Source organism: Pygocentrus nattereri, chromosome 14 (assembly GCF_015220715.1).
Source record: "Pygocentrus nattereri isolate fPygNat1 chromosome 14, fPygNat1.pri, whole genome shotgun sequence".
NCBI lineage: Eukaryota > Metazoa > Chordata > Actinopteri > Characiformes > Serrasalmidae > Pygocentrus > Pygocentrus nattereri.
In genome coordinates this window covers 20,479,317-20,495,700 of record NC_051224.1, presented here as the reverse complement: position 1 = coordinate 20,495,700, position 16,384 = coordinate 20,479,317, and the positions used below count along the sequence as shown (strand labels likewise).

The following is a 16,384-nucleotide window of genomic DNA, read 5'->3' as shown; positions in this document are numbered from 1 at the left end:
TGTTAAAATATTTTACGCTGTTCTATGTTCAGAAAATGAACATATTCCTTCATTTTAAAGACATTTAATAATTTATAAACTACGGTTTTACTTAAATGCTCTATATAAACCCATTCATTTTGAACTCTAGTGCTCGCTAGTGTCTGAGAAACCTAGAAGACATTACAGAGCGATAACTCTCCCCTATATAAGGTCTGTCTGCTGCAGAGTCTGCTTTTGAGTTTGTTGAAGCTCTTTTCCTCTCAAGGCTGCTGGGGAGTGCTACCCCACTTCTGACACCACTGTAGCACCTTAAGTAAAGAAGAATCGGAGGTAAACACTGCTCATGCTGGCAAACAGGCAGCAAGGGAGAGGCTCCGCCAAGAACCCGTTGGCACCTACACCACATGGTTCTATACAGTACAAACACTCAAGTAGCTTAATAATTTAGTAAAATTTAATTTGCAAACAGATCACAAAAAAGACAGACATATGACAAATTATTTTATTATAAAAATAGATCAATACATTGCATTTAAACAGGTTGGATTCACTGTTTAAGCAGATATTTTGTAAACAAACCTGAATCCTTTGGGTGGTATTTCACAGCCGGATTTTTGGTTAGCCTAACAACTTAGGCAAAAAAAAAAAAAACAAGCCTGTCCAATAAGAGAAGAGCAACAAAACACTTGTATGGATGGTCATCAAGTTTGTGCTTATACTGTTCAAATTAGCTCTGTTTTTGCAAAATACTTCCCAGCTGTGAAAGTATGTGTGGATGTAAGTCGATACACTTGTATTTCATCACTTGTGAGGATCGTCCCCACAAATGGACTACACTGATTAAAAACATTTTGTTCAGTTCACTTTTTAAAAGAGCCAAAGCATTTCTGTGTCTTTGGATATGGGATTAAACATACAGTGAGAGTTCAGGTTAGGGCCAAGCTAGGATTAGGGCTATGATTAGAATGTTCTAGTAATACTAACTTATACGTCAATGTGGTCCTCAAAAGTATACTAATACAAGCACACGTATTATTCAGAAAGACAGAGAGAAGGCTCTGTAGGAGAAATTGGTGAAAACATCAATCTGGTCACTACTGCCTGCAACAGTCATCACCTGCAAAATCAACGAAGAGACAAAGGTTAGAAGCATGGCAGCAGTCCTGTTTATCAGAAGAAAGCGGGACTGCTGTGCTCGTAGCATTTTTTTCCCGCTGGGCACTATGGTACAGCATAGTATAGTCACAAATCCGAACCCAGAACCGTCCGTCCTATGGTCAAGTACTTGTGTCCAATTTCCATCAAATAACAGAACCACAAAAGAAAGTTAAATTCACCTTAGATAGTGAGGTCACAATTTTTCTAGTGTTAATTGTAAATAGTAGCCGTAAACTACACTAGCTATAATACTGGAGAGTTTCAAGTTCCAATTTAACATTTAACATTTCTGCCTGGCTAGTTTGTGGGTTTTTTCATTGCACAATGTTGCCTCAGGTTAAATACATTTTCAAATTTTACAATGACATAACACATTTTAACGACAACGAAAGGGTTAAAAACGGAGCGAGGAGATTGAATAAACGAAAAAAAAACAACTTGTATTTGGTTATACTTTCTCCTGCTGGGAATTTTTTATATCTGTTTTTGTTATGAGGCAGCATGAATAATTCACTTAACTGTACCTGACAATCGGTATCATCATTTTTCATCCATCCAAAAATCTGATCAACATCTGTTGAAGTGTAAAGTTCATTTTTAATTCTCAGTATTCTGTAAATGAGTTTCGTTATGAGCTTGTTTTATTTAATTGCTGAAATGTTAGTTGCTTTGAAACAACACTGTGTGACAGTATAATGGATTTAGCCTGTAGTGATTGAGGTGTCCCCCTTTGCAGTTGTTTATTTTATCCCCATTTAGAATGTTTTTATTCACAATCATATTGAGTTTTAAGATATGAATCTAATTATGTGACGTAGCAACATTCATCATGTTTCACTAGTATCATTAATTTATGGATCACAGATACTGAGAACTGATACCAATTGGTATCAACTCCAATTATTTGAAAATTAGTTGAATTTTTTGTTTTGTATAGATGTAACTTTTTTTTGTATTAAATTACTTTTTAGTGTTTAGGAAATAGAAACATTACTCAAAGGTTAACATGCAGAGTGTTTCTTTGAGATTAGTGTAAAATAGAATGATCGTTGTTTAGCATTTATACTATTTAAAGATTTGTGTAGTAGAATTGTGTAGTAACTCAGTTTCCTATATAATAGTATCATTACATAATTCTCATAACATTCCTATATAATATGCACATCACTGTATATATTAATATGTATTAATGTGCAAAGTTTTTGCTGTTTTTAAAAGGCAGATTTTGCACAGATGGTTTGCATAGAAATCTTCAGTGTTGCACAACTTAATTTTATGGCTACATTGTACATTACTAGAGTCTGGTGTGAGAATGCACTGATTAACATTATGGCTCTGATATTTCAAAACTTATCATTTATTTTAAATGATCATGTTCAGTTTGATATATATCCTTTGTGCCAAGCTTTGTACAGCTCTGGGTGTTTGAATACAGCAAGCTTTTCCTCTGTTGGTGACTAGAGAAAAGATATCTTCAGTATTATTTGGTAAGCTGTGACGACGTATGATGGTTGATTTAATTAAACGGATGAAGTGCAATGTGCAGGATAAAAATGTTTTTGTGTGATCATCATATTTTTTATCAATACGTCTAAATATGAATAAAAAAATCATGAACAGAATCCCAGCTACTGTGTCCATGACTTGTGTAAAACGATGTGCATGAGTTGGGTGGTTAGCTGGTATAAAGCCTCACCCTGTGTTCAGTGCTGCTGAGGTTCAGGGCGAGTGTGTTGAGTGACGGTGAGGTGCAGGGGATCTGAGCCTTAACACTGCCCCCCAGCAAACAGTGAGACACATGTGGACCCTCACCTACTGCCAGGATCTACAAAGACAGGACAAAAAAGAAAAGAAGCTGAAAAAAGCATCAAATGCCAATTAGCATTGTATGAAACTGAAATCTCAGATTTGCTTCAGATTGTGCGCCACTGTTCAGTGCTCTCTAATAGACTTGCTTACACGGCTTCTGTCACTGTGCGATACTGTTAGCTAGAAACATGGACAAAAGTTTAGGCAGGTGTGTGATTTGTAGCTTTGTAGCTCCAGTACAAAATTAAAAAGTTTACATTCACACGCCAAACATGTCTTGGCTGATCAACTAAACTTGTGGTAAGGAGGAAATTCTGTACATTAGATTTCTGGGCAAAATATTACTTTAAGAGATCAAGAGCTCCACTTACTATCTCCAGCAAGCATATCACCATTTTAGCATGCATTTACCTGCACTGGCCAAATATTTTAGCCATTTGTTAAATCAGGATGCATAACACACATAAAAGGCCTCACCATATCCTGGTAAAACATGGCGTCTCTTTGACAGCCAGCCAGAGGGAAGACTGAGGTAGGAGACATGGAGCGGAGATGCCAAAGAGAGAGGGATGGGCCTCCACCGCAGAGCTGAAAGACAAAAAAGAAGAAAGAAAGAAAGAAAGAAAGAAAGATAGGGATCATTATCAAGAATGCTTCAAATCAGAAATCTCTTGCAAGTAGGTGACATTCCAGAAGAGCAGCAGCCATGAAGGCGTCCTGACTGAGGGAAGTTGCCAGCATATGGTAACTATTTTTTTTAAAGAAAGCAGAAAGACAAGTTCAAACAGCTGCAGAGACACAGATCTACCGTTTGATACAGAGAGGACTGTCTTTGCCTTTGATTCATAAAGATTAGACCAGTGGTTACCAACCCTGGTCACTGGCAACATGTGACTCCAGAGCCGTTTTCAGCTTAGTGTGCGTCATAGTGTGATGCGACGGAGATGTTCCAAGCCAGTCTGGCTATAATAATCTGGCGCTTGTAAATTCTGCTATTTTAAGCCATACCCCAATTCCAAACTCCAACAGTATTCAATGTTATCGTAAAATTTAAGCAGACAAATTAAACCAAATAACACTGAACTTGTGAACCGTCAGTCTATAGTCATCCTGAAAAAAATCAATGTGCTGATCTTCGTAACCAAATAAAAGGCCTGGAGCTTAATTTAATATGAATAATTTAATAATAATCACATTTAAATAGCAATATTGACAAGGAAAATCTTAATTAGATATTTAGTCTTTTCAGCCTTATAAGGGGCCTGCATGAAGAGGAGAGTCAGACTAACATGAAAACATAAAAACATTTGTAGTACCTTGTGATTTACATTTAAACTGCAATTATATCTTTCAATCATGTCTCAAAAGGAAAACAATCTTTATCAACCAACCAAACTTGGTATTTCCTGCTTACCATCCAGTCAGAGTCTGTCGCAAGGCAGCTGATCCACTTCCCGAACTGGGGGCGGGTGCATTCCTAACCCACCAACATAAAGGAAGAGAGAGGCACGCTGTTGGCTTTAGAGGACCAGACATGAATCACTGTCTTTGTATCTGTGCCTAATATATCTGTTCTCTCATCAGCTTTCTTATCAGCCTTACCTCATACTTAAACACTTCAATGCAGTGCACTGCTTGGCTCGTCCGAGAGTCTGGGGAAAGATTGTGATGAATAAATGTATATTTATACAGATTTTTCCTGCATTTTTTTCTCAAAATATACGTCAATTATTTTTTAAATCACCAAATTTTAAATCAGAATCTTAAAGTTCAAGGGCTCATATTATGGAAACCAATAATTACTTAATACATTTTCCTTCCTTTTAAAAGTGTTTGATGTAGAATGTAAACACTGTTATAGTTTCAAGACATTTAATTCTCTATTTAATACAGACACTAAATTGCAAAAACAGCCTGTTTTGAATTCAGATGTTTCTGTGATGTTATAAAACCCAAAACATTTAAATAAGCCCACAGCCCACAGCTGAATCTCCCTCTCTCTTAAGTAGTGTTGCAGCACAGACTGCTTTTTAAACGAGGCACAACACAGTGCAGCCATTCAGAAAGGGGCTCATTTACATGTATACATTTTAAGTAGTAACTACACCCCAACACCTTTTTGTTTGCACTGCTCTGTAATAATAAAATATAACAACCTTGTTTGAAATGTGAAGATATCTTTTTGAACTGTAAACATATCATTTTTATCGTGGTCACTTTGATAAAGCAGCGCTCTATAGCGCCCCTCTGGTTCAACGTTGCTATAGGCGTGGATGACATGTTTTTGTACCAATGTATGATGATGCATCACAGCATGCAAACTAGACAATCAACGTTACTGCCAACTAGTGACGCTCTACTTGTGCTGCGCTCATAAATACAAAAGCATAAGAGTCTACATAATGTTCAACGTATGAATATGTAACCAGATTAAGTGAGGATTTCTGCAAGTCCCCATAAAGCTGCCGGCACTAGATCCGTTTCACTTTACTATCAAACTCTGAGTAGGGTGTAGTTAGTCTTTTAAAAACAACCTGTTTAATTGTAAGGTCTACAGAGAGGTTGGAAAACAAAGAGTGTACAACTGTTTTTGGCACACAAAATCACACAAATGCCACAAGTGGACCTCAGGAAGAAAAAAATTAATTACAAGAAAAATGTAGGTTATCGGCCCTTTAGGAGAATGACTTTGAAGTATTCCCATCTTCAAGAGGCACTAACTCAGCCTCTAACTCACCCCAAATCCTCACTGCTCCATCCTCTCCCCCCGAGAGAATCTCTCCCTCCCTCTCCTTTAACGCCAGACAGTGGATGTAGTCCGTGTGGCCCTGCAGCACTGACTAGAGAGAGAGAGGGAGATCGAGATTAATGTGGCGCAGATTCACTAACACGGGCAGACATGACCAGTGCTGCTCTGACTAAGTCAAAGGTTACAACAGTGTTGGTTTTATAATGCATTGCAATCAGACGATTAGGTAATAATTCTGACAGGCTTAACTGCTGTATTTTATCATACTGTCACTTGAGGTCATGAGTCAGTTGTTTCACCACATTTAAGTGGGTTGTAGGACAGAATCACTGTAACGCAAGGCTTCTCATTGCATATTGGCTTATTTTGGAATACTGGAATTTTAAAAAAATATTTGGAATATTCTTGGAATATTTGGAATACTTGCTCCAACCTTAAAGATCCCAGTTTCCATGTCCATGATGTGAATATTATTGTCTCCCCCACCAACTATCAAGCTGTTGTCCTGAAAGACAATGAAGGTGACAAAGTGACAGATGGAAGGCACAACACGAAGGACGACCTCAGCACAACAAAATTATTTTAAGTGACAAACTGACAACTAATAAAAAATCATTTTTATGTGAGAAACATAAATTATATTTACCAAATATTTACACCAATACATTAACTTGATGTATAAAAATAAAAATATTTTTTCATAAAATTCAAAATTAACATACTTACTTTTTGATTAATAATCATCGCGTTGATCTCTGGGATTTCAAGACTAGTTCTAGAAGAAAGAATTTTAAAATTTTAGTCATTAGCTGAACAACAGAGTGATACAATGATTATGACTGAATGAGCTGATTCTGTAGCAGAACCGAAACATCAAGAGCACATTCATATGCGCGAAACTCGAGGGACACTCCAGCCAAAATAATAAAAAAAAAAATTTAACCATCAATGATAAACATGTCTTCTTGAAGCCTACAGTCACACCGCAGTAGTGTCTAGAGCTAAATTTCTGGCTTAAAGGAAAACTCTCCTCCTGATGATGCATGTTGAAGTTGGGAGGAAATTTTGAAAGATCTACAGCTGCTTTGGTTGATTTATTTGGGGGCTGACTGCAATGTGAAAAGACAGATGAAGATGACTACAGGCTAAAGACCTAGCTATCTAGATAAACTTTATGGCCAAAAATATGAGGACAACCCTCCTTATTATTGTTCAGGTGTTTTGGCCACAACTGTTGCTAACAGGTGTATAATATCAAGCACACAGCTTTGTCACCTCCATAGACAAACAGACAAATATATATATATATATATATATATATATATATATATATATATATATATATATATATATATATATATATATATATATATATATATAATAAATTCACACAGAGACTCTCCAAAATCTTGTAGAAAGCTTCCCAGAAGAGTGGAAGCTGTTTACAGCTCCATAAACTCCATATTAATGCCTATGGATTTAGAATGGGATGTCATAAATGCTCCTGTGGGTGTGACATGTAGGTGTCCATACAGTGTCAAGACATACAAGACTGTGCAGAAAACTGCATAACACACCAAATCACATATTAAACTGTAGTTATAGGCTGTAATGGCCCTTTAAGTAATATCTATTAACTGAGCCTTACTTGTAATTGGGCCTCCTTGTCCATACAGCCTTGGTGCTCTGTGGAATAAAGGACACAGATAAAAAGAATTTAATCAACCACGCTGGCTAGAAATAAAAGATAGACAGTGTGTGGCAACGAGTCCAGAGCTGGATCTCTACTTTAATAGAGAGGTTCGCTTTAGCCCTAATCAAACACATCTGATCCAGTTAACTAAAGCCTTCAATAGTATCCGAATATTAAAGCCAGAGTTGCTGCGCAATTAATCGTATTTATATTGTTACTGCAATACACGTTTCCACTTAAAACACACCACAAAGTACCCAAACAGACCTGGACTAAACAAACACAAATGCAGAGTGATGTAATTAAATCAGAGGTACAGTAGTAACTCATAACATTACAGCAGCATTGTGGTTTCTGAAGCCAGAACTGGAACTCGTTCTGGCATGTGCATAATAAGTACCTTATCCACTCCGCTATTCAGGCATTTATAAAAGAGAAACTAAAGCACAGCTAAATCACTGCTCCGTATCTTCTCGCTTGTGCCGGTCAAGACACTTTAAACAGCACCAAACAGAGATAGAGAAAATCTGTTTCATAATATTTTGAACTTTGCATCGTGAAAGGCATTTATCTTTATTTTATTATTTGTATTTTTTGTATAAAAGTACATAAACTATATGCCATGACCTTTATCTACTGTTGAATACACTTAAATAGTTGAAATTTTACACACTAAACACTTAATTGTGTCCACAGAGTTACCTGCTCAGACACACCCGACTCAGCAGTTAGTGAGGAGGTTTAGTGGGTGTTTTTGAGCAGGGAAACTACAAAACTGAGAGGGATTCCAGAGCGTTATTCCAACTATACACAAACTCATGACCATGCATGTTCATTCCTACTCTCTTAGTGAGTTCCACCCAGCTCCATGCACTGATCTCTCCATTCCCCGCACTTAGGAGATGAGTGTCTGTGGACAGCAGCATGAACACTGGGCCTTCATGTGCTACAGAGAGGGAGAGAGGGGGAGAGAGGGGGACAGAGAGGGAGAGGGAGGGAGAGGGAGGGAGAGAGAGAGGGAGAGGGAGGGAGAGAGAGCCATACTATTTAAAAATGAATTAGATTTGAGTCAATGTAACAAACAGAGAGATTAAGTAAAGACGCTTTTACTTCCTATCACAGAATGAAAAAAGAACCAACCAGTGAAGGTGAGAATAGGTTTCTGACTCATGTCTGTTGCATCTGGACTCAGTGCAGCTGACAGGCTGTACAGAAAAGCAGCAAAATACCAGATAAATGTGTTAAGACATCTGTTGATTAGGATGTAAAAGCAAAAGCGCAGTGTAAAGCACACCTGTTTGGAAAAGTAAGTAGCTTTTAAAAATTAATATATGACTCTCAAATAAGTATCAACTAAATAAGTAACCACTAAAACATCCAAAGGTTTGCTTACCTGTTATATACAAATTTTCATTTCAATAACTCCAGCCAGCCACTTCATTAAGTATTGGATGATTCTCAGCACTGCAGCATCACTGACATGGTGGTAGTAATGGTGTGTTAGTGTGTGTTGTGCTGGTCTGAGAGGATCAGCCACAGCAGTGCTGCTAGAGTTTTTAAACACCTCTGTGTCGCTGCTGGACTGAGAATAGACCACCAACCAAAAATATCCAGCCAACAGTGTCCTGTGAGCAGCGTCCTGTGACCACTTATGGAGAACTAGAGGATGACCAACACAAACTGTGCAGCAGCAGACGAGCTGTCGTCACTGACTTTACATCTACAAGGTGGACTGACAAGGTAGGAGTGTCTAATAGAGTGGACAGTGAGCGGACACAGTGCCTCATCCACTCGCCCCAGTACAACACACACTAACACACCATCTGTTTCTCTGTTTCTAAGTGTGGCTGGCTAATTTTGAGCATGACACTGTTTCAAACTTTTTAGTATCATATTTGCAGTTAAACATTGTCAATTTAGGTTTTTAAAGTTTGCATTTCTTGTAATCATCTATACAATTTTAAAGTGCGTGTACACAGTTGACTAACACTTCACTATGTTGAAAACCTTCCTAGGTAGCTTATCTGAAGTTCTTCTACATCGATTTGTTTATCAGCGCTGTCTCACCTGAATACAGCGATCTCTCCATAGTTATTACCAGCTGCCAAAAACCGTCCGCAGGGAGAGAAACTCTGGGAGAACACGGACATGTGGAGAAGCTGTGGAAAGCGTGACACAATGAAAGACGTGAATCTGATGACAATAGAGGAGAAATGTTTGGAGGTTGTGACTCAAACACTACTACACAGTGAATTACTATATATGGAACAAACTGACTGCCTTGATTATACGGCAGTGTTTTCAGCGGACACCAATCACAAGGCAGAAAGTGAGTGACCTGACTAGGACTAAATTCACTGGAGCACTCAAATCAGGTTTGGGGAAAAAAAATATTTTATGTACGATTTATCAGACTACAATTGCGACCGTGATTTAAGTTGCAATTATTTTCTATAAATCCAGTTTTTCTGGGGCAAGAAGACCAGAATATCTGCTTTTTTCTAGCTTGAGGCTTGACCACTGAATGTAGTTTGCCAGACTACCAGTAAGTTGCAGTTGTGATGTCATAACACATGGAGGTTCGGGTGGCTCTGATTGGTCTAACTTACCAACATGCAGTTCACAAGCTCAGTGTTAGGCTCACTTTCCCCATTTCAAACTGTACCCTGCGTTCACACCGGCAGCAACTTTTCAATTCTTGTCGCGCAAACCACTGGTCGCTCATCGCCTGTGGGCGTTTCTGAACTCGATCTGATTCGTCATGATGTCCGTCATGGTTTCACTCATGCCAAGCACAAGTCCGATTTTTTTCCTACTAAAAATAAAAATCCTTGTAAGAAATCGCTTGTGTGCTTATTTAAATTCTTTCCCTTTGTCGCTGCAATCAATATATGAGAAAAACAGTTTTTGGTCTTTGTGATCACTGTCTACATGTGGCGAAAGCACTGCTGCCATTATTCCATCTCTAGTGGGAACAATTATCTAGGAACCAAAAAAGGCCCATACTGTTTCACAGTGGTGGAATAGAGCGCGTACTACGCTGCTCAGTGCTCAATTCCTATTGGTAGTCGGCACATCGTTTCACTCCTTATTTGCACAAAGTTAAACTTTGCTCAAGTTTGGCACGTCGCTGACTTCACCCACTTCAAACTGCCAAAGTTCGCATTGCCAGAGAACTTGCAGAGAGGAGAATTTCTGCTCTGCAATATCTTCTGGTTTTCTCAATCACTAGAGGGCGCTCCTGAGTGAGTCCAAAATGAATGGGTTGATACGGAGCATTTGAGCAAAATCATACTTTACAAATGCTTAAAGGTTTTAATGTAAAAGGGTATATTAATTTCCTGAACAGTGAACTGGATTAAAAAACATTTTAACACTGCTGTTATATTTTTAAGAGCTTCTAAACTCGAGTTATAGAAGTATCAAGGGCGCCTCATGTGCGTCCATGACACCATTGAGTGCGAACAGCCAATGAGCTGCTCCGCTCGCCCATCAATCATCACTCTCTAGCAGTAAAGCTCGCCTCCTGCTGCCCCAAAACCATTTGCTGTAGAAAAAAGGAAATATACAGATGAGATTTCTTTGCTCTATTAGTGAAATACATCCTTCTACTTTCTACAATTAAAGAAACGTTCTGGGCAAGTGATTAGGAACTATTTTAACTTTTCGTTTTTAGCCGTTGAGCTCAATTCACTCCCACTCATTGAGGACTCCCTCGCCGGCACCCTCTGCTGTTCAGCAGTCCTGTTTTTGATATATAACGGGGGAAATAGGAAGTGGCCAGGTTCCTAATAAACTGGCTCAGGCACTGCCTCCTATTGCCAGAAACCACAAACCTCCGGCCACTTTGTCGTTTCGCGCTGCTGCCGATGTGAAAGCAAGGCTAAGACAATGTAGTTGATAATGCTGACTATTAAAAAAATGCAGCTCTTGAAAATTACTCTCTCTTAAATTGTGATTTCCATATAAAAATGATTAATCAGCCCTGACAGAGATACATAAGTCACAAACCCGACTCCTTAACTAACCGCTGACCTACGGGCAAACATAATGCCAACGGTGAACAAAAGGATAGCAACATATCATACATTTCAACATTTAAAAATGTGAAAAGTTGAATTAAGACCTGAATGATGGGAAATCGGTTTCAGAAAATTTGTGAGAAAAACTTGGTATTAGGGGTTGTTTCTGGGCTAGGGGAGTGTTTTCTCTCCATGATAGATGGGAAGGGGAGATGAAAAATTATATTACTGGTAAATATTTTTGCTCCGCCCCACAATCTGTGATGTGATCAAAACTCAAAAAGAGGTGTGGGAAAAACCACTACACTTTGATTAAACACTGTAGAAAAATGAGATCTTTATCTTTTAAATGGTTTAATATGATCAACTTTTCTTAACATGACCACTAAGGACACTAATTAAAATTCAGATTTTAGGTCATAGACTTCCTGTTCATGGTTGGCCTGAGGTACAGTGTATTCTGGATACACTATACCATCTTAAGTAAATGGTTCTTAAAGGGTTCTTTAAAGGGAATGGTTCTGTGTAGAACCACACGTTTTACACAGAACATACTTAAATGATTCTTTGCATGGTAAAATGGCTCTTTAGACTGATGGAGAAAGTACTGTGTATGGTTCTGTACAGCATATGTTTGAAAATAGTTCTTTAGCATCAAAAAGGGTTCAGGTTTGACATAGCAGAACCCTATTTTGTGCTAGATAGAAGTTTTTAATAAGGTTCTGTATATAAACACACAGAATCTGAAGTTATTATACAGTACTGCCACTTATTATAAACCCTCTTTCAACTATAGTAAACTCATCCCTTAGTCTGGGCCATGTACCCAAAGCTTTTAAGCTAGCAGTTATCAAATGATCAAGAAACCAAATCTTGATGTTAGCGTATTGTTGAATTACAGGCCTATTTCTAACATACCATTTATATCTAAGGTCTTAGAAAAAGCTGTGGTCCAACAACTTAGTTCATATCTACATAAGAATCATATATATGAAAAAAATTCAATCTGGATTCAGGCCACATCACAGCTCTGAGACAGCTCTAGTTAAGATAACTAATGATCTACGTATCCCTGTTAGTTCTACTTGACCTCAGCACAGCTTTCGATACAATAGACCACAATATTCTCCTAGAAAGGTTAGAAAACATGGATGGAATCACAGGGACAGCCCTATCATGGTTCCAATCTTACCTAACAGAACGTCATCAGTTCGTCAGTGTAAATAATTTATCTTCCAATTATTCAAAAGTAAGATTTGGAGTTCCGCAAGGCTCTATTTTAGGACCATTATTATTTACACTATACGTGTTACCATTAGGCACAGTTATAAGTAACCATGGCATTAACTTTCATTGTAACGCAGATGATACGTAACTGTACATATCAGCCAAGCCTGATGACAAATACAGATTAAAGAAAATAGAGGACTGTGTAAAAGACGTGAAATGCTGGATGTCACAGAACCTCCTCCTACTAAACAGTAACAAAACAGAGGTTCTCCTTCTGGGTCCAAAAGTGGCAAGAAATAAATTACAAGATTTAATTTTAAATCTCGCTGACTTTCCAGTTACACCTGGCTCAGCAGCAAAAAATCTTGACGTCATAATTGATTCAGATTTATCATTCGATAAACACATAGGCAGCATCACTAGGACAGCTTTTCTACATCTTCGCAACATTGCCAAGAGAAGAAATGCCCTATCCCTGCGTGATGCAGAAACACTAGTACATGCCTTCATTACTTCTAGGCTAGACTACTGTAACGCACTACTGTCAGGATGTACAAGCAGGAATCTAAGCAAACTTCAACTAGTCCAAAACGCCGCAGCCAGGGTCCTCACTAAAACTAGAAAATTTGATCATATCAGTCCAGGGCTATCATCACTTCATTGGCTGCCTGTTAAATTCCGTATTGATTATAAAATTCTTTTATTGACATATAAAGCCCTACATGAGCTCGCTCCGGAGTACCTGCAAGACCTTATTTCCTATTACGAGCCATCACGACTACTCAGATCCCAGACTGCTGGCTTATTAATAGTTCCCAGAATTCATAAGGCTGCAGCTGGGGGAACAGCCTTTTCTTATAAAGCCCCCAAACTCTGGAATGATCTTCCAGAAAATGTTCAGGACTCTGTAAGACTAGGCTGAAAACTCACTTGTTCAGTTTAGCTTTTGGTAGCTAATGTTCCCCCTTAGATAAAGGCAGCAGATCCAGGGGTCCATGGACACAGGGAATTATAGTAAACTGAGATGCTGGTGCTGTCATCCCGCTGCTCGCACGCGGTCACTCAGGTTTGTGGACGGTGGAGCGGTGGCATACCAAACTGTTTCAGAGTGCTCTCGTGTCTGTGTGTCCTTCTGGTTCTCTCCTTTTAGCTAAGCTGTCATAGTCAGATCTGCCGGAGTCATTAGCCACAGTCTGGAAATGTTTACATCCCCTGTTTTACGTACAAACAGACAGAATAAAACTGATTCCCTCTCCCTGCCTTTTTTCCGAGTATACAATCGCCCACATGTCCGGCCGGACACTGAAGGACGACTGACTGTCGAGCCCTCCTGCTACCCACTTCAGACCAGCTGCCCACGCCCAGCTACCGTCACCTGCCTTGGACTAGCTGTCCATGTTTTCATAGACTCCCAGCTATTACTACTACTAATACTACTGCTATTAACATTAGTAGTATAATCACTTGTAGGCAGTTTGACCAGAGGAGGATGGGTCCCCCCTGGTGAGCCTGGTTCCTCCCAAGGTTTCTTCCTCAGTTCAGCTCTGAGGGAGTTTTTCCTTGCCACTGTTGCACCTGGTTTGCTCACCTGGGGGTTTTTACATTCTTGTTAAAACTCTGTCTTTTCTGGAATTCTGGGAAGCTGCCTTGTGACAACATCCGTTGTAAAAAGCGCTACAAATAAATTTGATTTGATTTGATGTGAAGAGCCAGTTCACCCTGCACAGAACTACTTTAGCATGAAACAGACCTATACAAACAAAATACTGGATTAAAACATTTCAGCATTAATAATGAGTAAGATTTACAGAACAGTTATTTATCCCTGACGGAACTACAGATCCTTCCTAAAAACACATCAACAGGTCAGAACTTCAGCATCACTGTGGCACGAAAAACGTCAAGGGAACGTTGTTATTTGTGGCACTAAAGAGTACCAACCAGTATTTGTGCCTTTTCGTGACCAAAACGGCGAAAAACTAAGTTAGAAGTTCGCTAGCAGCACCACTGCCCCGTTAATACGTAATCTTCGAACGTTCCGTTCCTCCTTAAATGGTGCAGCCTTTAAGGTGGAACGGGGAAAGTCGAGCTAGAAGCTGGCGAACAGGCAGCAGCCAGCTCCAGCCTCGGCTGTTAAGGGGAGCTATGCTAAGCTAACGCTTTGTTTTCTTTGTCACTAGAAAAACTGGCCCAACCTGCTATTTATAAATGTTTGGATTCACCTCTGTGGAAAACAGAATGCAGTATTTACCTCAACTGGACCCATTTTGTGTGATGAAATCACTATTTTTCCAGGCTGAAAACTAAACTCTCATTCAGAGCTTCAGCCGGCTTTGGTTCAAACTCGGTCCCAGGAGTGTGACGTCACCGCGACAGTAGATCGATTTTAAGCATCAGAAACCAGATTCATAAAATATTTCATCAGGAAATCGTTATTAGTGCTAGTCACATGGCGTGTCTCACATAACCAAAGTAATAATAATAATAATAACCTTATTTACTTCGATTTTTTATACTTTTAATGTATAAATACATTAAAAATGAAGCTCAAAGTGCTTTGCAACACAAAGTAAGTACAAAATAGGAAGAAGAAAAAAAAGAATATCCAAAATAAATAAAAATGCAACAAATAAAAGCAACAGGAGAAAGGGGATATTAAACGCACTAGATAAAAATATTAATAAAAATACAACAAAAAAGTAAAAGTAATATTCCAGTGAAAAATGGTATAATAAAAATGGTAGAATAAAAAAAAGTTAAACACTAAAGTAAAGAAATGTTTTCAACTGTTTTTTAAAAACATTGACAGTCTGACATATTTATTAGTAGTGTGTTCCAGATCTTTGGTTCACGAAAACAAAACAATGCCTCAGGAAGGAATTTCTAACATGTATATATATTCACTATTTCAGCTCTAATCACTAAGAACGAATGGTTTTCATTAAAGGGGAACTCGACCGGTTTAGCAAGACCTCCGCATCAGTCAATCATGGAGATGAAAACAGTCATTCAGAGTGGTTTGGTTTGAAATGTCCACAGCAGTACTGATAGGAACCAGACGTCTGAAGAGTTTAATGCCTGTAAAAGCTCCCTCACAGAAAGTTACTACATGAAATGGTTATGGATTCACTGCTGATGTTGGAGACAGTTTTACGAGTTTTATGAAAATATTCTGGCTTAAAACATTTTTACACACTCGTGGTGGAGAGATGCATGCAGGGCACTGTGAGGCAAAACAGTACCAGTAAAACTCATGTTTTCCCAGATTTACTTCTATTTCAACACCACGGTCACATTTAAATAGTCAGAAGGCTCATTTAGGTTCACTGGTGGTTTTGTAAAGTAAATAAAACTGTTTTCACTGTAAACTGCATCTCCTGGCTCGTGTCACCAGCGCTGTCAAGGTTATCCAAGTAGGCAAGTTTCTCTACAATTAAGCATTTCACACCAAAGCGCTCTAACATCCTGGCGACTGAGCTATGCAGAGGTTTTTAAAATTTGGTGGAATTGCCCATTAGCATTATTAAAATTACTAGCTTACAGGCAAAAATTACATTTCAACCCAAAAAAATCTAATTACTGCATCAATTGGCGTAAAAATGTAAACTTTAGTTTTTTTACATGTTCAATTAAACGTTTCTAGTCTAAGGCCCGAAGCTGCGTCTGTGTGGCGTGAGCGACATGTGCTTATAGAACAGCCTCGGTGCGTCACGTAGCTAAATTCACTGAAATAAGCCATGA

General features: G+C 38.6%; 1 protein-coding gene across 1 annotated transcript; it reads right to left on the bottom strand.

Annotated features, from left to right (window-relative positions):
• Positions 1 to 470: 470 nt before the first annotated feature.
• Positions 471 to 15,007, bottom strand: thoc6 (THO complex 6). The gene is made up of 13 exons (XM_017697368.2): positions 14,895 to 15,007; positions 9,459 to 9,550; positions 8,532 to 8,596; positions 8,234 to 8,337; positions 7,347 to 7,384; positions 6,425 to 6,473; positions 6,132 to 6,203; positions 5,687 to 5,789; positions 4,552 to 4,601; positions 4,364 to 4,426; positions 3,427 to 3,537; positions 2,837 to 2,965; positions 471 to 1,099 (listed from the first exon to the last, which is right to left on the bottom strand). Exons 1-13 carry the CDS (start codon positions 14,907 to 14,909, stop codon positions 1,019 to 1,021), a joined length of 972 nt encoding a protein of 323 aa, XP_017552857.1. The 5' UTR covers positions 14,910 to 15,007; the 3' UTR covers positions 471 to 1,018.
• Between the last annotated feature and the right edge of the window lie 1,377 nt (positions 15,008 to 16,384).